The sequence below is a fragment of the Macrotis lagotis genome, chromosome 1, assembly GCF_037893015.1.
Source record: "Macrotis lagotis isolate mMagLag1 chromosome 1, bilby.v1.9.chrom.fasta, whole genome shotgun sequence".
NCBI lineage: Eukaryota > Metazoa > Chordata > Mammalia > Peramelemorphia > Peramelidae > Macrotis > Macrotis lagotis.
In genome coordinates, this window is record NC_133658.1 from 303599778 (window position 1) to 303625632 (window position 25855).

At 35.1% G+C, this 25855-nt stretch overlaps 1 protein-coding gene across 2 annotated transcripts in view; it reads right to left on the bottom strand.

Annotated features, from left to right (window-relative positions):
• RBL2 (RB transcriptional corepressor like 2) overlaps positions 1 to 25855 on the bottom strand; it is a 38522-nt gene continuing 12667 nt past the window's right edge. For both annotated transcript variants that reach the window (XM_074211312.1, XM_074211313.1), the window contains exons 8-22: positions 24973 to 25159; positions 18409 to 18575; positions 16526 to 16635; positions 15907 to 16010; positions 13826 to 13963; positions 12810 to 12974; positions 11251 to 11362; positions 8947 to 9219; positions 8522 to 8796; positions 8242 to 8418; positions 8087 to 8158; positions 7509 to 7611; positions 6688 to 6893; positions 4378 to 4542; positions 1 to 1667 (exon numbers count right to left, since the gene is read on the bottom strand). In XM_074211312.1, the coding sequence (XP_074067413.1) occupies positions 1497 to 1667; positions 4378 to 4542; positions 6688 to 6893; positions 7509 to 7611; positions 8087 to 8158; positions 8242 to 8418; positions 8522 to 8796; positions 8947 to 9219; positions 11251 to 11362; positions 12810 to 12974; positions 13826 to 13963; positions 15907 to 16010; positions 16526 to 16635; positions 18409 to 18575; positions 24973 to 25159 (2425 nt within the window). In that variant the 3' untranslated portion in view covers positions 1 to 1496. The remainder of the gene's footprint in view (positions 1668 to 4377; positions 4543 to 6687; positions 6894 to 7508; positions 7612 to 8086; positions 8159 to 8241; positions 8419 to 8521; positions 8797 to 8946; positions 9220 to 11250; positions 11363 to 12809; positions 12975 to 13825; positions 13964 to 15906; positions 16011 to 16525; positions 16636 to 18408; positions 18576 to 24972; positions 25160 to 25855) is intronic.

The window sequence follows — 25855 nt, forward strand, 5'->3', positions numbered from 1 at the left end:
TAAATTTATAAATGCTTTTATTGAAAAATACACTTGTAATATTTTCATACAAAATTACAGTAGCAATAGTTAAGCATCTTGACAATTTTATAAATATTTTTACAGACACTATTCCATTTGAACAGTGTTAAAGTTCCATATTTCAGACCAGTATGAAGTTACTCAGTAACTTGTTTTATACTAATTCAATTTACAACTGAATTATATCTTCCTAATAGATTATTCAACTTTGAAACTGAATAGGAATGATTAATAAAGGTATATCATTCAACTTCTGTTAGCATTTAATATTCCTTAATTTGTATAAGCACTAAAAGTTTGAACTAGTGAAAATCTAAATTCTGAACTCAATCTAGGTTTTTTTTTTCACCTGAAGGTGTCAGGTATAGTGGCAGCATATCCAAAGCTATTTAGAAATTTCAAATTAATAGCTGCAAATTTTTTTAGGGATAGCTACCTTCAGAGGCAAGAGATCATAATTTTTCTGATTAACCTCATAGGTCAACTTGATTTTGGACATTTTAAACTAATTTCTGAGATCAAACAAAATTAGAACTCCCCTACCCAAAAAAAGTTAAAGGAATTCAAGCGCCCACAACTGTCAAACTTAACAGTTTTAAAACACTGCTTGTTTTTTAAAAAATAAATACAAAAGGTCAGATTAAAAAGTATTTTTAATGTTTATCCTGGAGAAAGTCCTGTACTTAACGTTCACATTGTAGAAAGTGCCATTGCAAGTATACAGCAAAAAATAACTCATCTGGGTTATAAAATCATGCTTTTTACAAGCCCTAAAGTGCCACATCTTATACAGGTTCACTTTCACACATTGCACAGATACATAAAATAATCACTGTCCACACTGCAAAGTGCCCAAGAATTTTTAAAAGCCCACCACATACAAAGTTCTTAAGGGAATAGGAGATTTATTAAATAATCTTGATAGTTTATCAATAGTATTTTTCCTTCCTGTCAATTTCCCCTTACAGTTGCATAAATTTCTCTATTCATGCAACAATTTACGTTAAATGTTCAACTATGTACATGTTTGGGGTGAAGTAGAATAGGGAGGAATTAAGTTTGAAATGTAGCTTCCCTGATGCAGTAACTACTAATTATTAAATGTACTAAATGTATTAAATGTATTAAATATTCTCCTAAGAAGAATATTCTGAAGATAAAGGCTTCCCTAAAAAAATCTCTTATAAAGAATCAAAATGGAAGCTGCAGCCTTTTTCTGGGGACTGTGGCTATGTAGACTTGAGGAAATAACATTAGGAAAGCTTCTTGGGTATGGCAGCTGGACTGAGCCCATACTTGAGAAGTGTGAGAGATCTACAATCTGCCTAGAAAAGAATCTCATACTTTTTTAAACAAGACTTCATGGTTTGGCTGGACTAGGTTAAGGGGAGAGAGCCCCATACTTTGGCATATCTTAAATCCTGCTGCTGCTGCAGTAGTTTTTGAGAGGACAGCTTCTATACAAGGGACTAACCTTAATGGGTCCCTCTGTCATTAGCTACATCTTGCAGGCGTCGTAGTAAGGCAGTATGATTTTCTGGGCAAATTCTTTTAGCTGGTGATTCACTTCCATCTTCTAAAAGAATACCTCTCTTCTTAGTTGGTGTTTCTCCAGTTCTTATCATGCTATTGATCTCTTTCAGCCTCTACATTAACAAAGATTATATATTAAGGTGAAAATAATATAGCTCTGTAAATTCAGACTATTTCTAGTAACTAAGATTTAATTTAAAAAAATACTGAACCATCCCCACCACACACAAATTTTTAAACACTTACAAATAGTAAAAAACATAGTGGGATGGGGGGGGGATAGGGAGAATACCATCAAAGCCTAAAATATTTTGGTTTTTAATTGGTTTTTTACCAGTTTAGTAACTGGTGACAAAAAGGGGGGAACCTTAAATCCTTTCATTTGAGAAATTGGAAAAAGACTCCAGCTAAAGAACAAAAAAGTCGAATAGGGTTGTCAAGGTGTGAAGCACGGTGAGAACTCTAGAATTTGCCACAGTAGTTAAATAGGGGACCTACTAGCATGAAAAATAAAGATTAAGGAATTTATTTCCATCAAGTAGAGAGAACAGGATGAAATTCTCAGCTATGTATATGTCAAGGAACTCCTCTCTGGATCATCCAGAAGAATGAATATTATTGAATAAAATCTAGTGTGCAATTAAAGAGTCTAAAAAGAATCCTGATCAGAAGGTGAAAGATGATTATACTGAGCACCTAAAATTGGGGGGGGGGGCTTCCACAAAAGAGGGAAGAAGTAGCTGCATATCAGGAAAAGGAGTCCATGAGGGTTGGAAGACTGGTAGCAGTTGGTCTGGTGACTCTGCTGAGAATACAGAAGTACCTAATTTGTCAACCTGATAACACCATAGAAATATGTGCTATTTTCCTAAGGTACATTAGCAAAATGGGACAGATTTTTGAACTTATAAAATCAGATGACTACCATGCCATCTCTGGTGGTATAGGGTGCTCAAATGGGTAGTACCAGATAGTCCAGAAAGTATCACTAAATAAATGAAATATTTGAGCACAAAAATGAAGATCTTGGAGACAAAGGTCACTACTATCGCCAAAAAAGGCAAGAGAATGAAAAGAAGCAGATTTGGAAAGTGGTTAACAGTATCTATGATTTGAGAATAAAATGCAGATGCCTCAAACAAGAATGATAAGTACATGAGCCAAGTCTGAACATGCCTAATGAGAATGTATTTAATGTCATGAAAATCTAATCAAAAGGGTATTTAACTGAAAAGGAAGGAGGGTGAGGCAAACAACTATCAATGTATATTCATCAGTACACAGAATAGGGAGTAGCCACAATGAAGAAAGAACAGCAGTAGACATATCCAAAAATTAATGGCACAAAAATCCAAGAAAAGGTACCCAGTAAAAATTAAAGCACTAAAAATGTGCACAAATTACAGGTTAAGAAGATGAACTATAGATTCTAATGTTAAAAAAGGCATATTTGTCCTTGTAACTATCACTGAGATTTGGGATGTTGAGACTCTTGACTAAAATAAGATTCTGATAAGATGTGCCTTAATGAAAAACAGAATGGGGAAGGGGAGGTGAAGTATTAAGAAAAATTTCCTAAGGAATCCAGGGATCAGAGGAATTTGTGTGACCATTAATGGAGACAAATACAAACAGTATCATCACAGAAGGATATGGGAAACATATCATAAGCCTAATAAAAATGATGGGGATTTCAATTTTCCAGATAGTGGAACAGTTAATAATTTCCCCAAATTTCAACTTGGAAAATGGTCTGATGACCAGGGATCTGTACTTGGCCCTGTGTTTTAAGTTTTATTGATTTAGATAAAATTAAAGCTAGCATGCTTATTACAAAGGGAATACTGTAAAAGTCTGAAGGATCAGGGTAAAGTCTTACATTTGGTTTCAAAAAATATCTTAAATACAAAATGGGGAAGGTAAAACTATAGGAATTCATCTGAAAAAGATCCAAGTGTCCTAGTGGACCTCAAGATCAATGAATCACATCTGATATGGCAACCAAGAAAACAAGCTGTCAAGATTGTACTGAAAAAGGCAATGTTCTGTACTAGGGAAATGATGGTCCCATTGTGCTCTGCCCCAAACAGGGCACACTTAAAAGACTATGTTCAGCTCTGAATATTTCTTCTTAAGAACACTGAGAAGACATAAAACATCAAAAGGTGACATAACTTCTTTGAAAATCTGGTGAAATCATGGACATAGCTCAGAAAAATGTTTTTAAACATGAAATACAAAGGATTACAAAGTAAGTCAATTACTGAAAAATAATAGTTCTCAAAACTTTTTTTTAAGTTGATCAATATGGTGAAGGGTCTCCAGATCATGGCAACTACAGATCAGTTTTTTAAGAACTGAGGATTATATTAGCCTGAAGAAAAGATTAAAGATGGGTTATCATGGAGAAGGTGACTTTAGCTTATTTTGTTTGGCTTCAAAGGACAGAACAAGGTGGAATAGAAGGAAATTGCACAAGCAGATCTGGCTTTATGTAAATTAAAGGTATCCAAAGGGTAAATGGATTGCCTGAAATAAAAGCTAGATGATCACTTTTCAGGAATTTTTGATCAGGTATGAGTTGAACTAGATAGCTCCTGAGATACATTTTATCTCTGAGATTTTTGTGATAATTCTTTGCCAAATTTTGAATTACTTCATTAAAACCACAATTTTTAAAGGATGTCTTTTATTTTTGAGTATCTGTTATTCTGCCCATTGTTATTAGTGATTAGTTCTAAGTGTTTTGTACAAAGCATTTTTTCTATACCTACCCTTTGTAGCACTGGGCAAATTGATTCTAAGATTTCAAATAGCTCTCACCTTTGAAGGGCTACTGCTGAAATAGTAGAAAATCTTTTCCCGAGGAGAAAGCATCATTTCATTCTTATGGGGGGAAATGTAGACTGGGTGATTCTGGGATAACTGTATTCGGCGAGGGGAGCCTGTTCTTACAAATGGGTAGGGAGAAAGTGGAGGCATGTCAGTCTGTTAAATAAAAAATTATAAAAAACTGTCAGTACCTTTTCTCAGATAGGCAAATGAGTAGTAACATTTAAACTAATTCTATTTCATTTTTTTAAATGGCATAAAAGTAACACATTCTGTGTGGGGAAAGACACAAGACTGCATTAGCACTCCTGTCTCATCTAATGAGGTGGCCTTTCTTCTTGCCAAGGCAAACCCCTATGATCTCATGCCATGCCATCCCATCTTCTCTAGCAGATTACTGCCTGTCATTTCCACTCTCACTTAACCTTCAATCTCTCCCTTTCTCCAGGATATTTTCCTACCAACTACAAATGTGCCCACCCCTCCCAATCCTCAAAAGTCCCCACCTGAGCCATCCATCTTGACAACTATAATTCCTCCCTAATTATATCTTCCCGTTTGTGGCTAAACTCCTTAAGAAGTCGTCTACTTTCTTTCCTTTCACTCTCTGCAGTCAGGCTTCTAAATTCAGTATTCAACACTCTCCAAAGTTATTAATATCTTAAATGCCAAATCTACTGGGCTTTTCTCAGTTCTTGTCCTTCCTGACCTCTCTATGACTTTCAACATTATGGATCACTCTTGATACTCTCCTCTCTAGGTTTCCATGACAGCTTTCTCCTGGTTCTCCTGTCTGACCATTCCTTCATCTCTTCTATTGGATCCTTTATCCAGGTCATGTTCCCTAATCATCGAGTGTTAGATTCCACTTAAGGCTCAGTTTTAGATTTTCTTCTCTCTACCTTCAATTTTATCTCGTGTTGTTCTCATCAGCTCTTATGGATTTAGTGATCATCTCCGATTATTTTCATTTACTTATCTAGCCCTAACTTCTCTGCTGACCTCCAGCCTCACATCTGCAACTTGTCTTTTGGACATCTTGAACTGGATATCACATATTCATCTTAGATACTGATTATGTCTAAAACTAAACTTGTTATTTCCTTCCCTCCTATCCCTCTTCTTCCTAATTTCCCTATATTGTTGAAGATACTACTATCTTTCCAGTCTAAAAAACTAGATTGTTATTCTCAACTCACCCCCCAGCCCCCAACAAATGTTGCCAAATCCTGTCAATTCTATCCTTATAACATCTCGATATATACCCCATTTTTAACTCTGACATGGCCACCACCCTGGTGTAGGCCTTCATCACCTAATCACTGAATTACTACAATAGCCTACTAGTTGCTCTCCCTGCCATAAATCTCTCCCTACTCCAGGCTATCCTCCAGTCAGCTATCAAAGTGATCTTTCTGAAAATGCAAGTTCTTACCATGTCACTACCCTACTCAATAAATACCCTCCAGTGATTTCCTAATACCTCTAGGGCCAAATATCAAATCATCTGGCATTTATAATCCTTTGGTATCTGGCTTGCCCCTCATCTTTCCAATCTTCTTATACCTTATAAACTCCTCTTCTCCTTCTGTCTGTTCACCTTTCTCCATCCTTACCCAAGTACTCTATGACCCAGTGTCATCAGCATCCCTCCACCTAATGACTTCATGCATTTTCCTTGCAGGCTCATATGTTTGGAATGCTCCCCCTCATCATCTCTTGGCTTCCATGGTTTTTTTCAAGTCCCAGTGAAAATCTCAGCCTCTCTAGGAAGGCTTTCATAATTTGCCTTTTCACAGTGCTCTTGATCTTCTCCACATTACATACACCTCATATAGTTGTCTACAGTTGTCTCCCTGAGTAGACTGAACTCAGAAGCAGTGCAGAGCAAAATGCCTACCACACAGTAGGTGCTTATGAAACATTCTGTGCTGTTGCAGACCATGGGCTGGGCTGGGCTGGGCACCACTTGAACATTTCTAGAGTACTTTGCCATAACCGAAACAAGAGGACTAAAGTACTATTTGTGTCAAACTTGCCTGCATTACTTTTTTCTGTGGGGCAGTGGGGTTAAGTGACTTGTCCAAGGTCACACAGCTAATAAGTGTCAAGTGTGTGAGACCACATTTGAACTCAGGTCCACCTGACCCCAGGGCTGGTACTCTAATTCACTGTACCACCAGCTGCCACACTGCATTACCTTTTGATAAATCCTCCTCTTAATTTTTCAAATTATATGAGAAAACTCACAGAAAATAACTCCTGGCTGAAAATTAGTGAATATAATAATAATTAAATTACCGTGTTTGCCTGAGAGTATTTCCGGGCAAATGTTTGAATTTGTTCTACATAAATGTTGTTGTAAAACTGAATGAGATCTCCCCTCTCTTCCTCTTCAATGTCACTATTGGCACCAGTGAGACGAGTAGGAGTTGGAGGGGCACTGTTGGGCTGTGGAACTGGTAAAGTACTACTAGATCTCATAACTGGGCTGGAGTCTCTGCTTGCTAGAAGAGATAGTTAATAAAAAGGTATTATATAACATATTATATAACATCTTGCTAAACCAATCTGGTAATCACAAGAGATGTTAGAAAAGTACATTTGCATTAAAAGGCAAGTTAGACTTTTGTTTATATCCTCTGATCCCCTGGCATGAAGGAGCATTTGTTATTTGTATTAGATCAGAGCTGTAAATAATGCCTTATCATTCCAAATATTTTTTTCATTTTTTATGACTTTTAATCTCCAGGGAGCAAACTGTTGAGCCACTTGCGGCAAATAATGTATCAAGAACGAGTTTTAAATGTTCAGTTAGAAAGTGCTGTCCTCATTCACCCTCCCCTCACAAGATAAGTATCTGTATTTCTAGGAGCTCAAGTCATAGGCAGATTGGATTACCTAATATTTCCAGCATTCTTTCCAGGCTACTCCTTGCCATAAAACCAGTGATCAGAAAAAAAATCCTGTCAATCATCATCTTTGAACATCTAGAACTTGGTAGGAGTATTTTTCATGCATTTAAAACATATAATTTTCTTTTTTTACTAAAGGAATGTTACCAAATCACTGATCAAGAAAAGAAATTACTAATTTTTATATTCATTAAAGGTGCTACTTACTTCTGTCTTTATTTACTTCTGTAGGGGAATTCTGGTGACTTCTACTATCACTGCTACCAGAATTTCTTCTCCTCCTCCTCTTTATTAAGACGCTTCTATATACCTATGGAGAGACTCAATGAATTATGATAAGGGTATTCTATAACAAATGCAATACCTCTTTCCCAGGGTGATTACAGTAGTTCATACTAACCTGAATCTCTCAATTTTCAAATTTACATATTTATCCTTTTGAGAAAAGAAAAATCCATTGATTTGCTCAGTGTTTGTGACCATAGTTAATTTTTGTATATTTTTTTTTACATCTAATTAGAGAAGAGTCCATTAACAGAGATTCATTTCCTAATTCATGGTAAAGTTACAGAGACAACCAACATCTATTTAATATGCTGCCTCCCGAAAACTGCCACACAAAAGAGTCATTGCTTTACATGGAATAAAGTTCCCAATTATTCTTCTGAGGAATTTTTTTAATGAGTTTTAGTTATAGTTTAATTGATTGATTTTTAGCCTAATTTTTTATGTCTAATAAAAACTAAGTTTTCTATAACCCTAACCAAAATGACAAATATGCTTACCTGGCTCCGAGCCTGGGGTTGTGTTCTATAACAACGCATTATGTTCTGGAAGGATTTGTCTTCTTTAGAGACCTAAAAATGATAACAGAAGTTAACAACTCTGTCCAGGTCCTTTTCAGTAATCAAATTCTTTTTTATCTCACAATGATTATTACCTTTGCCATCACATAAATAGCACACATTAATAGCTGGTCTAGATGTCTATCCATCATAAGTTCAGGACACTGCACCACAGAGAATTCAAAGCAAGTCCAGATTTTTTTCCTTAAATCATCAGAAATATCTAGCTTAGCACAGAGATCCCGGAGACGAACACTTGCTAAATGGTAAACCTATAGAAAAGGCAAAGCAATTTTAATTTAATTACTTTGTAACTTGTGTTTCTAAAAATTCCCACATTAGTACAAAGCTAGGGTAACTTTAAAAAAAAAGTACCTTTCGAAAGAAAAGGGATAAAGAGCTTGTTTTCCTGGCTCGGATACTTGTTAAAGGTTGGTTCTGTCTCTGCTGTTGTCCAGTGGAGGAAATCTGTTGGTTGGGCACCTGACCTGGGACCTGCAAGGCTGTTCCAGTCACCTGCTGAGAGCTCAAGGTCCCAGTCAGGGCTTGTGCACTGAGGGGCTGAATTGAGCCAGTCATAGCTTGAGTCTGACTGCCAACACTGACCTGGACTGGGAAGAATGTTATCCCTCCATTTTCATTGGCAATACCTAAAGTTTGTTACAAAGAAATATGAAGAAAATAAAAACCTGAAAAGTATCCAGATAGGGAATTTCAATGTAAACTTCTTTCTCACTCCAGCCCTTGGATCGCTAACTTGACAAAAGAAGTAGCTTAGCATGCACTCCCCACCATCTAACCTTGTACTGGGATTGTCACGGTTTGCCCATTGTTGGCTGTTACGGTGGCAGTTGCCATGGTGACCAATGTCTGTCCAGGAACTGGAGTGACAGACACAGACTCCGCTGTTACGTTTTGCAATGGCACTGGATTGACAAGGGATTGTGGGGAAACTCGCACAGGTGCACCACCATCAGAGGGACCATCATTCTCCACAAAAAGCCTCCTCCGGGTAGTGCTGGTTGTTGGGGAACTGTATCTGTCATATAATGTAGTAGGAGAAGTCGTCAGACCTGAGGGCAAAATAACACATTTTTAAAAACCATTTCACTGCTGGAGACAGTTAATGAACACTGATCAATGCACACTGAACACTGAAGCACAAGATAAATTGTGCTTTTTAAAGGGACATCTGATGAAAGCAAAACAATATGGAAACTAAACCATAATTAGCCATTTTTGACTCCAGGGCAAGCAGCATGAAATGTATTCCAAACAAATTCAGTTGTAGGGGGTGAGTGAGCTAGCAGGGATGTCTTACTTGGAAGGGCTAGTAGAGCAGCCTCCTACTTTATTTCTTCTCTTTCTATATGAGCTAAGGAAGAAAGATTAAACTTAATCTACCCGGCTCTAAAAGAACTAGGAAAAATAGGAGGTAAAGAAATACAAAGATGGGCGGCTAGGTGGCGCAGTGGATAGAGCACCAGCCCTGGAGTCAGGAGTTCCTGAGTTCAAATCCAGCCTCAGACACTTAATAATTACCTAACTATGTGACCTTGGGCAAGCCACTCAACCCCATTTACCTTGCAAAAATCAAAAAGAAAAAAAAAAAGAAATGCAAAGAGATAAACTGAGGTTTGATGATAGAGCATTTGATTTCTCCAAATGTGGAACAATGAGATGATTTAGGAGGCAGTAGATATGTCCTTCTTGGAGGTCTCCAAGCAGATGCTCAAGACTACATGTCAGGGATGTTTAGAGGAGATTCTCTGTCAGGACTGAGGTCACTTCCAACTATAAAATTCTGTGATTCTACAAGTACTGTCAACCCCCTCTAAATTAGTACTTAGGGGAAAGCCATGACATTGATGTAGTTACAGTTCAATGTGGAAATCAGACTTTTCAGTTATTTGAATTTTTGTTTCATCCAAACACATAAAAGTTCACAACTCAATTACATTTCTCATTGAACTCTGTCAGAAATCAGTATCTCCTCCATCTAAACTCAGAAAAATTTGACTGGCAAACTCTAAACATTTCTGGCATTCTACACAAATGTCCAAAATTTCCAAAAATAAACTTTCCCCAACTTAAATGGTTATCTGAATAGGAATTTCTTTTAGGAACTATTAAGAGAATATAAGAAAGGCTATCAACAGGAGCTAGGCTTCACCCTATTACTGATTTTTATCAATATCCCACTAAACTAGAGAACACGATTATGAAGTTACAACTGGACCCAAAGCTGAAAGATCAGAATTCAATCCCTTCACACTTCAACATAAACTTGGTTCACTAGGTCAGTGCAGAACAGCAACTTTGGGAAGAAAAAACAAATTGTACATCCTTATTGTACATCCATTTAGGAATTGTTATATGTAAGTCCAGCAGAAGGAACGTAAGAATTGGCTCTCAAAAGATTATTACAACTTAAAGCAATGATTATCAATAAAGACTTCCTGTTTACTATCTACAGATAGTAAAACAGAATGCAAAAAAATGAAAACCCTATCTATCCCTGTTCTACAGAGTTGATCAGGGTTTTACATAGAGGAGCACTTGATAAAAAAGTAAAATTCTTCCTAGAACCAGAGCTGGTCAAGTCACAATAAATCCTGGAATAGGACATAAAACAAACTAATATGGTCAGCTAGGTGGCGTAGTGGATAGAGTACTGGCCCTGGAGTTAGGAATACCTGAGTTCAAATCCAGCCTCAGACACTTAATAATTTATCACAACAAATTTCCCTCTAATGGCAGCCTAGGATATGCATTTCAATGCCTTCAGATAATAGTTGCAATGATGATGTATAATTTGTCTCTAATAAGAGGTCAGAAAGATCTCATATTGCCTTATTGAAACATACACATTGCAACTTCACTGTTCTATCTTTTTCTTCCACTGCAGTTATTTTTAAGTCACACACAATAATTCACATCTCCATGGACAGAATCCAAATCACAAGTGTATGAGCATTTTTTCATGCTTTCAGGCTTTGTCTTATTTTCTCCTCAAATCTGGCCTACAGGTACACATGAAGTTCTAATGTCTACACTTGAAAGCTATTATGTCTCAATTTTGAGCTTTGTTAGCTTTAACTTACTTCTTCCCAATCCTCCGCTTTCAGCACGAACTTCATTAACCCTTCTTGGAGTCAAAGGGGAGCCAGTCACACTGATTCGATCTGCCCGTTCCAGGTTCTGAGGTGGCATAACCTAAACAAAATGATTTACATAGGATGCACAAATGCAATTAGAAGAAAAACAAGTTGATGATTTAGATGCTTTTTCAGTTGCCTTTTATAATCCCATTGCTGAATACCTTCTAGTACCTTAAATACCTTCCAGCCTTAGGTTCAGACTCTGATCAGTACAAGGGAAAGTCAACAAGGTGAGTTTAAGTATATTTTCCCCAAAGATTTTAAGAACTGAACAAAAATACTTACAGCTCTTCAGAAAGTATGAATACTCTATATTTAGATATAATGGTAAAATTATATGCAAATAATGTTTGTTGGGAAAACATTTCCCTTACAACCTTATCTTACCTTAAATTAGTACTAAAATTTAAATTCACACTTGACAATGTTCAGCGACTTGTGTTTTAGCATATATGCAACAGGACATTCTCTAAACTTAAGACACTCATAAATCCATTTTAAAAGAGACTTGTCAATAGACTAATCAATGAGGAAGTTGGAAATTTTTTTACTTCCTTAAAGGACAACTAGGTATAAAGCACAAGCCCTGGAGTCAGGAAGACATGAGTTCAAATCCAGCCTCAGACACTTGACAATTACTAGCTGTGTGACCTTCAAATCACTTAACCCTGATTGCCTCTCATCCAGAGCTATCTCAAGTCATCTTGATGACTTAGTACAGCACTCCCTCACTCAAATGCAATTCATTTGGGGCAGCTAGGTGATGCAGAGGATAGGGCACTGGCCCTGGAGTCAGGAGGACCCGAGTTTAAATCCAGCCTCAGACACTTAGTAATTGCCTAGCTGGGAAGGATTTGCATGAACTGATGCTGAGCAAGATGAGCAGAACCAGAAGATTGGACACCCTAACAGCAACATGGGGTTGATGATCAGTCTTAATGGATTTGCTCATTTCATCAGTGCAACAATCAGAGACAATTTTGGGGTATCTGCGATGGAGAATACCATCTGTATCCAGAGAAAGAATTGTGGAGTTTAAACAAAGAACAAAGACTATTACCTTTAATTTTTTTAAAAAAAGTTATCTTATTATGTAATTTTACTATCTCTTTATATTTTATTTTTTCCTTTAGGATGTATTTCTTTCTCAACACATTCAATTTTGATCAATGTATAGCATGGAAACAATGTAAAGACTATGAGGGGTGAGGGAAGGGAAACAAGATTGAGGGAAATTATAAAATTCAATAAAAATAAAAATAAAAACAAAAATAAAACATAATTGCCCAGCTGTGTCACTTAACCCTATCGCCTTAAATAAATAAATAAAACAAATATAGCTAATCCAAATGCAATTCATTTCCTTGTCATGGCATCACATCCCTGGTGTCAAAGTTTTCTTTGAGAATGAAGGACAAACATCATCATGTCCTGAAAAATGGGACTGTGATTTTATCATTATAGCTTTTCTTTAAAAAAATGCCACAATAAAATTTTCAAACCTCTTCGCAGGTAGGAACTTTGTTTTCATTATCTCTTATTCTGTCCCAAAGTGGGGACTCTGGCTTCCAGGCCATGTGGTCTAGGATCTGTTCTTCAATATGATTGAGGTGCTTCACCACTTCTCTGCAGAGACCATCTTCTGCTCTAATGAACACCTCTATTACCTATCATAAAGAAACAAAACCCTGCTTCATTTCAGCTTTGTAATAATAGTGACCAAAACTTGTTTTATATCCATGCTCTAACAAAAATCTGTTGGTACAGTTCATCAAAATCATGAAAGAAAAACTAACATAATTTCATCTATAGTTATTTGGTGTCATAGTGTCCAAGAAAACTTTTGCTTTTTGTTCTGAAAGACACTTATATTTCTTATACTCAATTTTTCACAAAATAAAATGGAAGGCCGCCCTGACATAAGAGACTACCACAGGTTTGTTTATTCCTTTTATCCTCTTTGTACAATGTGTTTATGAGTTCAAAGTTTTTATTTGGGTGAAGAAAAGTGTAACTAAATTATAATTGATTCCTTAACATTTTCCTAGTTGAAAAACTGTAAAGGAAATTCAGTCATAAATATTTTATTTCTTTTCTGCTAGATGGAGATCTAGAAATCATTAAGTACCTAATAAAAGGAGAAATATATACTGAAATATTAATATTCAACTAGATGACTTGGTAGTTAGCTAATTGGCACCATGGAAAGAATACCAGACCTGAGTCAGGTCTCACATCTTCTTGAGTTTAAATCTGATCTCAGACATGTACTGGCTATATGACCCAAGGCAAGTCAATTGACCTTATTTGCCTCAGTTCCTAATCTGTAAATTGCCTGGAAAAGGAAAGAGCAAACCATTCCAGTATTTATTTCCAAGAAAACCTCAAATGGAGTCATGAAGAGTCAACATGACTGAAAACAAGTGAATAACAAAAAATAACTTAATAGGAAGATAAGACAAATTGGGCTGCTTCCTTTTTAAGTCCATTAAATACAAGTGTTGAGTTTTAAAAATACCTTATAAAAATGATAAAGTGGTACATCAAAGATCTCTGCAATAAAAGGAAAATTCCCTGGAGGCTTGTAAGAGAAAGTGATGACCTCAAGACAACAGGCTAAAAGTGACCTGTGGAAAGCATCTTGCTCCAGTATGCCCTATAAAATAAAATTATTAAGATACAAAAACATTAGACTATTACAAAGTTATAACATTTTCACAGTAAATTAAGAATATTAAAGGTATTAGCCAAACTTTTCCTGCTAGTCAAAAGAATAGGAATATATTTTTTCCAAGAAAGTTATCAAAAAATCAACTTCCTTACAACCATTTTTGGAAAAAAGGCATTAGAAATAACTTATGGGAAAGGAAGTTATCTGTCTTCTAGTATAATTATACTTCTCTAATGCATTATTGTAATATAGTGGTTATTTTGGATAAACACTATGCCAGCAGACCACAAAAGCACTAGTAGATCTGACTAAACTGAAGGACTATAAATAAAAGCACAGTGATGAATTGTGTATATGCATAATCAAAAAACTGGCTTTGCTAAGTTTAGAAGAGTTCATAACCACAAAAATTGTCCACACAGAAGATTTTTTAAACTAGTTTTTAAAACATTTTCTCTCATATTTTGTTTGATTTTATATGTGTAAATCTCTACACTAAGCTAGTATCTATGATCTCTATTACTAAGGAAAATACCTATACCAACTTGGATCCCTAGACTATATATGAATTTATATAATCAATCTCTCTAGAGGAGAAAAATATTAATACACACACAGAGTATTTTTGAATTATATGTTGCCCACCTCTACATTATTTTTAAAATTTGGAAAACAATATTAATTTTTTTTATTTTTAGCAATTTGTCAACATACTAATTTATGTCCTCAAAAGTAAATATTTGGAATTAGAAGTAGATTCAAATGAAAAACCCTTACATTGGCCACTAGCTTAGTATGTTTATTTAAATATATACAACTTGCTATTATAGCATTCAATATTCTACTGCATACTGATGAATTTGGAACCCTTAAAAAGTTCTTTTATGTTTAAAGGTCTTCATTGCTTAATTCACTACTTCTATGAGGCTTAAATGAAATCCCTCAAGTTCAACATGTATTCAAGTAAATTTAAATCCAGAAGGTTTGAAAGTAATGCCACCCCCTACCCAAAATAGTTTTAAAATTATAGTTTCTTGATGACCATGTTAGGAAACCTTTAAACTATATCAAAATGGGCAAGAGATTTGTGTGGACAGATCACTGTATTTCCCTGAAAATAAGCTCTACCCCAAAAATAAGTCCTAATTAAGACTGTTATCCCAACAGATGCATTTAGTACATCTGTTGCAACGCACGATGGACACAGTGAATTATAAAATAATGTTAATATAATTAAATATAAATGTTATTAACATTAATACTTAAAAACAAATGATAATATAAACTATAATTAAGTATTTGTAAATATCCATGCAAGCACCTTTGGATGAGAGGTAAACCAGACATCCCCTGAAAATAAGCCCCAATGCATGTTTTTGGAGAAAAAATTAATATAAGCCCTGGTCTTATTTTTGGGGAAATACGGCAGAAGTATCTAGAAGATCTCATTACAGGAAATTCTTCTTCCATTTGGACCCTGATAAAAGCATCTTCCATGGCTGTAGTGAAAACAAATACCCTTTTTTTTTATTCTTTGCCATGTGCCAATCATGTAGCAAGGGTGAGAGATAACACAGGAACACCCTGAATGCTACCCTAATAAACATAATAAAGAAAAAGACTTACAAGAAGACTTCTAGCACACTGGGATCCCTTATGAAGGACTTAAGAAAACAGAGATAAGAACTGCACAAGATGGGAAACCATAGTCAGATTGTGATTCAGAAAAAATATCCACAAGGATGATATCAGAGGTCAATTCAATTGTGATTTGTATAGAAGTTATGGTAAATGCAATGGCTCATGTTTCCTAAACTGGCCAGTTAAATTCCCTCTAGACATTTCCCCCCTATATTATCTTTTAGGTAACAAGTCTTAATATAATAATATCTAACCATGTTTATCTCAACCTTGATTATTTTACTTACAGATAAATCTATGTCTCCCAGTCTTTTCTGTTCCTGATCAATGACTGATTCCAATACCTTATAGTAAAGTATTTCTGCATAACGAAAATGTTTGCTGGCAATTTCTACAGAAAAACAAAATTTAAAAACACCTAAATCACATAACCAGAAATGATTTGACTACACAAAAAATACACTCAAAATCAAAATCAACTATGTCATAAACTATGTCATAATATTTGTGTTTTAACCAATAAATCTCTGAATAAGCTTGGTATAATCTGACTAATCATCTATAACATTACAAAAGTCTTGAATAGCATTCTAATTTAAAACCAGAACATCTAGTATCATTGTTAAGTAATCACTATTCTACCACTTAGCTTCCTTCCTCCAAAATATTTACAAAGGAATTTTTAAAAAATATTAATGATCCAGTATAATGAAAGTTTAAGGCTGAATACCTTCTAAGAAAGGACTGTCATTTGGATAACACAGAAACCAGGCCAGTATATTCTATCCCATAGACGTAAACATCTCCATGCTACCAATCTCTCACCCACATTTCTGTCTCATCAAAAAAGGTTCACATTTAACTCACCTTCACAGACAGTGCAACAAAGCTGATGCTAAAACATACCTTTAGCACAACTGCTAAAATCACCATCTGTCTGAGAGTGCTGACAATATATTTCATACATTTCTTTCAATCTGTTAGCAATAGATTGAGTTGGATCCCTGGTACATGCCCTAGAAAAGAATGGATATAAGATATAACTTAAATGTTTGGTTAATCACAAAGCCACAGACTGATCAAAATGCTTGACTTTTGCTAATACTCATTTAAAGTGTTTTGAAATAACTTGTACAAAAGCTACCAAGAACCCCTACATTGTGCCTGTTAGACATAAAAGATGCAAAGAGAGAGCCAAGAGTTGCAACCTGTGTTAGGAGCTAACTCAACTTCCCAATGTGACACATTTCTTGGGAGCAGGGTGGAGTCCTAGAATAAGCTAGAAAAGATATTAAAAATTATCTAATTCAAATACTTCATTTTTCAGAGGTGTGCAGGGAAGTTCATAGAGGTTAAGCGACTTTTCCACCAAGGTTGAGATTTGATTCTAAATCCCAAGCTCTTTCCACTGCATCATGCAAGCTCTTGCTATGCTCACTTATTTTTTTCCTTTCCTTCCTTTCCCGCTCCAATTTTCCTCTCTTTTTTTAGCCTTCTGCCTGCCTTTACCTCATGACCACTATTAGCCCCCATGGACAGTGCTTATGCTGATGGCAACAAACTCATGTAATTATAATTGGTCAATACTATAATTATTGAATATATATAATAAATATAAAAATGTCTCCAGCAGAGATACCTCCTTCAAAACTGGAACTGGGTTCCTATACAACCTATATTGTAGCATCATGGGATTTTTGAGGTGGACAGAAATTCAGGCCTAAAAAGGGAAATGGTATGTTCAAGGTGACACAGAGCTGGAACTAAAACTTAAGGGGCTCCAAAATTCTATTCCAGTTCTCATACACACACACACACACACACACACACACACACACACACAAACACACACATTGCGTGTATCTGTGTGTTTAACAAATTACCATTTATCAAATGCCTACTATCCACAAGGTCCCATGCTAGACACTTGGGATAAAAGGATAAGAGAAAATATAATTATTTCTACTTTTCTCCTTATTTTATGCATGAGACTTAAACACTCCCATCTTCTTATTCACATATTTATACACTCTTTACATGAAACTATCCCTAAAATCTCTTTCCCTAATGGATCTCTCTCTCCCTTCTGAACTCCCACACTACCTGTATCACCTAATTTCAGACTAAATTATATACTGTCTTCTGTCAACTCAATTGTTTTAGTCTTAAGTGTTCAACTATAATATAAGTTCACATTTATACTTCTATACTTAATAAAAAAGGGCAGATAGGTGGCACAGGAGATAGAGCACTGGGCCTGAAGTCAGGAAGAGCTGAGTTCAAATGCAGCCTTGAAACTCACAAGCTGGGGCGGCTAGGTGGCGCAGTGGATAGAGCACTGGCCCTGGAGTCAGGAGTACCTGATTTCAAATCCAGCGTCAGACACTTAATAATTACCTAGCTGTGTGGTCTTGGGCAAGCCACTTAACCCCATGTGCCTTGCAAAAACCTAAAAAAAAAAAAAAAAAGAAACTCACAAGTTGTGTGACCCTGGGCAAGTACTTAACCTTGTTTACCTTAGTTTCCTCTTTGGTAAAATGATCTGGAGAAGGAAATGGCAAACCACTACAGTTATCTTTGCCAAGAAAAATCTCAAAATGGGGTTACTAAGAATTGGATATGACTGAACAACAACAAACCTACCAAAGTGACTGGTAGTGCAGAATAGGCACTCAAAAAATGCTTTTTGTTTTGATCAAGACAAGCAAAGTATTATATTTTTTCTGTTCATTTTAAGCATATTAGGATTTTTCAATTAAAATTGGCTGGTATCCACAGTTCAAACTAACCTTAGAACTTGTTCTAATTTTTCACTTGGTGAATTTTTGAGGCCTGCCAGCATTGTATGAAGACGACTTAAACTGTGAGTAGCTATGGAAACAGGAGTCACATAAGGGTTGTTCTCCTTAATGTATCTGCGTCCAGTAAGTGGAGTTGAAATCCTAAATGCTTTAGACTAAAGGAAAATGAAAATCAAATGAAAAATGTTATTTCAGATCAGAAAAAAAATCACTTCTCACAATTGGCCAAAGAAATCTCAAATAAGATTCAGAATTGTTACTCATGATTACTCATATGTCATTTAGCTTATGAACAACACTGACAAGAATTATCATCTGTAAAAATATGACTTTAATCTGACATTGTCACACCTAAATGAAACTGTCTCTTGAAAAACCAAGCTAAGTCCAAAAGGCAAAAATGAGTTATCATTAATGACATTAGGAACAATCTTCCAAACCTTGTCCTCACTTCTGAAAACCAAAATTTTAAAATCTGTTCTACCAGTTTTAAGAATGCCTCAAAGATTAAAAAAAAAAAGGAAAAGGACCTATTTTTATAAGGATATTTATAGCAGCTCTTTTTGTGGTGGCTAAGAATTGGAAACTCAACAATGCCCAGAAACTAGAGAATGGCAGAACAAGTTGTGGTATATGAATGGATTATAAGAAATGATGAGAGACTTCTGGCCAAGATGGTGGAGAGAAGACAGGCACAGTCTCTTGATCTCTTCCCCATCTATCACATGAAACAAACCTCTTAAAAGAAATCTGACCCACAAAACCCAGAAAGACCAGGAGAAAGAAATGATGAGCAAGATGATTTCAGAAAAACTTGGAAAAATTTTCATGAGCTGATGCAAAATAAAGTGAGCAGAATCAGGAACAACTGTAACAGCAATATTGTATGAACACTATGAATGACAATTTAGCTATCTTCAGCAATACGGATTCACGTTGAAAATGCAATATGCCTCCAGAGAAAGATCTGTTAAAAGTCTGTTTATGGTGGGGATGGCTAGGTGGCACAGTACATAGAGCACCGGCCCTGGAATCAGGAGTACCTGAGTTCAAATCCAGCTTCAGACACTTAATAATTACCTAGCTGTGTGGCCTTGGGCAAACCTTGCAAAAAAAAAAATCTAAAAAAAGTCTGTTTATGGACCTAAGCATATAATTTTTCTCTTTTTTCTTATTCAAGTCTTTTTCCAAAAATGACAAATATTTTATATGATTGCACATGTATAACCTAAATCAAATTGCTTACCATCTCAGGGAGAGGGTTGAGGAAGGAAGTAGGGAAAAGAATCTGGAACTCAAAATTAAAAAAAAATAAAAAATTGATTTTTTTACGTGTAATTGTGGAAAAATATTTTTTAAAAAAGAGAATGATATGCCAAAATCTGATGCCAAACAAAATCAGTGACTCAGCAAAATCTCACCTGATCTATGAAATCTGCTTTGAAGTGAAGACGTAAAAAACAAATACTGAATGAATGTTTGCTAAAGAAAGATAACTCAGTGGAGACTACTGTTTTTCCAGAAGTCTCTTCTGTCCCTAGATAATATGCTGTTTAGCCAATGTAGTTAAACAATCCTACTTTATCTTGGTTTTTAATGGTATTTTTTTAAAAATTTGAAGAAATAAAGTAGACAAATCTTCATCAAAATAAATGGTAAACTCAATATCTTATGGTATAAATGTAACAGTTCTGAAAAAAAGTTGAACCATTATCAAAGGGTATAAGCATAAAAATCCATTTTTTAATAGAAACTTCCTTTCTAATAATTCAGAAATCAAAGATCTAAGCTATTTGATGCCCTTAAAAGAATATTTTTCCATTAATTTTGTACTGTTTATTTTCCTGATTATTAATATCAAGTGAGGCTTACACAAAACAGGAAGAGATATTCTCTTGTGGAAGACATCCTGCACAGAAGCGTAATTTCCTCTACATAATGAAGTCCTCCAGAAGTTCATGTTTTTTTTTTGCTGACTCCTCAATGGGATCTATAAGCACTTAAAAAAGATTGGCCTAACAATACATTCAGAAAAGATAAAAAGATGACATATGCCCATTGTCCAGACCAGATGGCATGAAGGAGGACAACAGACTGGGTCAAGAGAAACTGAGCTCCACCTGGGAATTTGATAGATACGTAAGGTTTTTGCAAAGCAGATGGGGTTAAGTGGCTTGCCCAAGGCCACACAGCTAGGTAATTATTAAGTGTCTGAGACCGGATTTGAACCCAGGTACTCCTGACTCCAGGACCGGAGCTTTATCCACTGCGGCACCTAGCCGCCCCTGGTCTATATTTTCAATGACCTCTGACACAAACACACTAACACTGATATTATATGATTCTGAACCAGAGAATGTATTTTAAATTCCAATTAAAATTGTTAAACGTTATTAATAAACCGAAGGCAACAAAAGGTACATGGCAGGCCTAAATATGCCACTATATGTGAGATAATAAACACAAAGAGTCAGAAGAGACTTCAAAGATCATCTAGTCAATCCTCTAATATTAACCTCAAAGTTGCACAACCATCTAAAGCTGGGAACTGAAATGCAACATTATTTTCTTTTGTATCAATGACCTACAAGAAGTAGCACAAAAGGTATAACTTTAGAAACATATGACTGAAAAAGTGAAAAAAAAAATTAAAAGAGCAAAGTATAAGAAATGTACAACCCAAGTACTATACTGGGATGCAAATCTTGCACTTAGGAAGACCTAGAAGAAAGTCTTCAGTACAACGTGTACATTCTCTATGAAAGGTCTATGGAAGCAAGGACATGGATAAGAATCACAACATGAAAGGCATGAAATAGTTATAATGTGCATTAATAAAATTCACATGACAGATCCTCTGAAGCATTATGTATTATGTATTTTCCTATGTATTAAATATACCTAATGAACCTAGAAAGAGCTTTTTAAAAAATCTGATACACAGGGCAAATTGCCCAAGATTCATAATATTCAGCAAATAGACAATAATTTATGACATGTATAAGAAATAAAACTATGTATGTTCTGTGAGTTTAGTAGAAACAATAAAGACATAAACAATATGCAAAACCAATGACTATTTTGCTCCAAATAAATTTACAATATAAATATGGGGGGAAAACTGGATCATTTGGGGAAAATGAAGAGGCAGCTCCCCCAAAATTAATATGGTTATTTTACCCTACAGTGGCAAAGTCAGATATGACTTCTGTCTTTGACATATATGAGTATTATGTGGAGAATTTAGCTATTCAGGGGGCAGCTAGGAGGTACAGTGGCCCTGGAGTCAGGAGGACCTGAGTTCAAATCCAGCCTCAGACACTTACTAATTACTTAACTGTGTGACACTGGGAAAGTCACTTAACCCCATTGCCTTGCAAAAACCTAAAAAAACAATCAAACAAAAAAAAGAATTTAGCTATTCATTTCAGACCACAGTGGCAAACCACCAAAGAGATATGGCCAAATAATCCCATAGATTAAGGATTAAGGAAAGTGCTCTAAATATAATAACTCTGATAGATTCTGAGGGGTGATCCGGAGCTTGCTGATTGTTAATACAACAACATTTCATATTGAGTAGCTTTCAGACTGTCCAGATAAAAATAAAGGGGAGGGACATGTTCAAAATTCTAAAACAGCAGTTTTAATGATAAATGATAAACTATTTGATTGTTTTGATTTATTTTTCCAATTATGTATAAAGATAATTTTCAACCTTCATTTTTATGAAGTTTTCCACCTCCCCTCATCCTAGGTTAGCAAGTAATCTGGTAAAGATTACACATATTCAATTGTGTTACCTATGTTTCCAAAGAAGAATTAGAACAAAAAGGTTGGAAAAAAAACACGGGAAGGAAAAAAAAACAAATTTCAAAAGCTAAAAATAGTATGCTTTAATCTGAATTTCAGATTCTATAGTTCTTTGGATGTGGATGGCATTTTCCATTGTAGGTCTTTTAGAATTGTCTTTGATCACTGTACTGGTGAGAAGAGATAATCTATCACATTTGATCATCACACAATATTGCTCCTGGTTCTTTCTAGGTTTTCTCAAATCTGCCTGCTCATCAATGCTTACAGAGCAATAATATTCTAAGAAAGTCACATACCACAACTTGTTCAGTCATTCTTCATTTGATGGGCATCCCCTTAATTTCTAATTCTTTGCCTCCACAAAAAGAGCTGCTATGAATATTCTTGTACAGTTGAGTCATTTTCCCTTTTTTGTGATCTCTTTGGGATGTAGACTTAGTAATGGTATTACTGGGTCAAAGGGTATGCAGTTTTATTGCCTTTTGAGCATAGTTCCAAATTGTTCTCCACAATGCTTGGATTAGTTCACATCTCCACCAACAGTGCATTGGCATCCCAATTTTCCCATGTCCTCTCCAACATTTATTATTTCCCTTTTCTGACATATTAGCCATTCTGATAGATGTGAGATGGTACCTTAGAGTTGTTTTAATTTGAATTGGTCTAATTTATTGTGTTTTAGAACATTTTTTCATATGATCATATCTAATGAACTTCTCATCTGAAAACTGCCTATTCATATCCTTTGATCATTTATCAATTGGGAATAACTTGAATTTTTATAAATTTGGTTCTGCTCTATTTTAGAAATGAGGCCTTTATCAGAAACAAAGATTGTAAAATTTATTTCTCAGCTTTCCACTTTACTTTTACTCATGGTTATACTGGTTTTGTTTGTTTGAACAAAACTTCTTCAATTTAATGTAATCAGGGGCAGCTAGGTGGCGCAGTGGATAGAGCACCGGCCCTGGAGTCAGGAGTACCTGAGTTCAAATCTGGTCTCAGACACTTAATAATTACCTAGCTGTGTGGCCTTGGGCAAGCTACTTAACCCCACTGCCTTGCAAAAACCTAAAAAAAAAAAACAAACAAACAATTTAATGTAATCAAAATTATCTATTTTGCATTTCAAAATATTCTCAATCTCTTGGTCGGAAATTCTCCTTTTCTTCTTAGATTTGACAGTTAGACAATTCCTTGCTCTTCTAACTAACTTTTGCTACCACCTTTTTATGTCTAAATCATGTACCTATTATGACATTATCTTGTTATATGATATGAAATGTTGATCTATGTCTAGTTTATGCCATACTATTTGTCAAATAGAGAATTCTTATCCCAGAAACTGGAGTCTTTATCAAATAGTAGATTAACAAAGATTTTTTTATTACTCTTTTGAATCTAATCTCTTAGTCAACGCCAAATAGTTTTATAACTACTGTTTTATAAAAGTTTTAGATCTAGAAGGCTAAGCCACCTTCTTTTGCATTTTTTCATTAATTCCCTTGATATTCTTGCTCTTTTGCTCTTACAGATAAATTTTGTTATTTTTTTTCTAACACTAGTAAATAATTTTTGAGTAGTTTCTTTGGTATGGCATTGAATAAATAATTGAATTTAGGTGGAATTGTCATTTTTATTATATTAACCAGGCTTACCTGTGAAATACCAACTGGTATTTTTCCAGTTATTTTATTTGTGTAAAAAGTATTGAGTAATTATATTCATATAGGACCTGGGTTTGTCTTGGCAGATTAGACTCCCAAATATTTTATATTGTTTGCAGTTATTTTGAATGGAATTTCTCTATCTCTTGTTGCTGGATTTTGTTAGTAATGTATAGAAATATTGATGTTTTATATGGATTTGTTTTATATTGTGCAACTTTGCTAAAGTTGGTAATTTTTCAATTGGTTTTTTCTAGGATTCTCTAAATATACTATTATACCATCTACAAAATTATAGTTTTATTTCTTTCAAAGCCTATTCAAATTCCTTTAATTTGTTTTCTATTATTGCTAAAGCTAACACTTCTAGTACAGTATTGAATAATAGTGGTGATACTGGACATCCTTGTTTCATCTCTGATCTTATTGGGAAGGCTGAGTCTGTTATTTTTAACAGCTTGAGTCTGCTCATTCACAGGCATTCACCCATGAAATTATACATGCTGCCTTTGGCTGCACTCTTCTTCCAAGTCTCATACTCTCTTTTGTGCATAATGTACTTTGAAGGAAGTTGAAAATCTCTCGTTTTACTTCCAATATCCTGAGTGTCTGCTTCAATTAATACCACATGATTAATTTTCAAAAAACATTGAACCAAGATTTTTATCACTGCTGAAATGCAAATGAAAATTGTAAAGGACAGCAAGGGGCTGGGAAAAACTGCCTGGAATCTTAAGCCTCTCTATGACTTAACTTCCAAACAAATGCAGAAGGTAACCTTTCTTAAAGAGGCTAATTACTATCACTACACTCAGCTGAAGTATGTAAAATGAATTTAGAATTATTATGTTAAAAGTAAATGAAATAAATAAAACCACTGCTTCTATGAAGACAACTAAGAAGCATTTTTTTTTCTTCTAGGTCATACACAAAGGACATGTGAAAAAAACTCAGCCTGACTAAGACAGGAGGCCAGGCTGGGAGTGAAATAAGGCAATTGCTAAGGCTGTTTCCTTTTGATTTCAGACTTTCTCCAGAAACACACTCAGATTAGGGTTGCTTTACTGACCTTGTCAAAGTGCTGCTGCAGGCTGTACTTCACCTGTACCCTTTCAGCCGTTTCCAGGCCAGAGCCAGTGTTCAGACACCTTGTGAGTGTCCCGATTTCCTCCTCTGCATCCTCCCCAAGAAAAATCCGTTCATCTAAATTTCCAACAGATAAAACATACTCCTCATAGGCCTTGTTAATGGCTTTGCTATTGAAGAGAAAGAAAGAAAGAAAGAAAGAGAACAGTAAACAATGGCCAACCTAGAGCAGGAGAACAGATCAGGAAACATAATTGTCTCCTTTCAGTAGAGAAGTGAGATTCTAAGTGAGGAATGCTGTATATGCTACAAGATGAGTTCACTTTATTGGTTGGCATTTTAGTTACAAAAGAGGGTTCAATGGAAGTGAAGGATATAGATTAGGAAATGACAGTAGTATTAAAAAAAAGTCAATAATTTTTAAAAAGGGAAGGGGCATAATTTCAGAAAATTGCTCTTTCAGTTAATGCTTTTAGGGTGCCTAACCATTCCACTTTTTAATTTAAAGGATTACAAATTCTATAAATTAAGTTTTTATTTAATTTTACTATGATTATGTTCATTTCCAAAAAAATCAATACTAATTATGTTTATATTCTTTATCACATGTGATAGTACTCACTTTTATAAAGCCTTGTGTTTTTAATTAGCTTCCTATGAGAGGACCCCCAATGATTTCATTAAATTCCTATAGTCATTTTTCAAGAGTACATTTTTCCAAGTGAATGAATTGTAACTTTTAATAATTCATAAGATCACTGAAAACAGTTCTAGAGACTAGTCATTCAACATAGATTTATGGAATTCTTTTTCTCAAAACAATATCACAGATTTTTGAGCTATAAGGTACTTCAGATACAACCTGG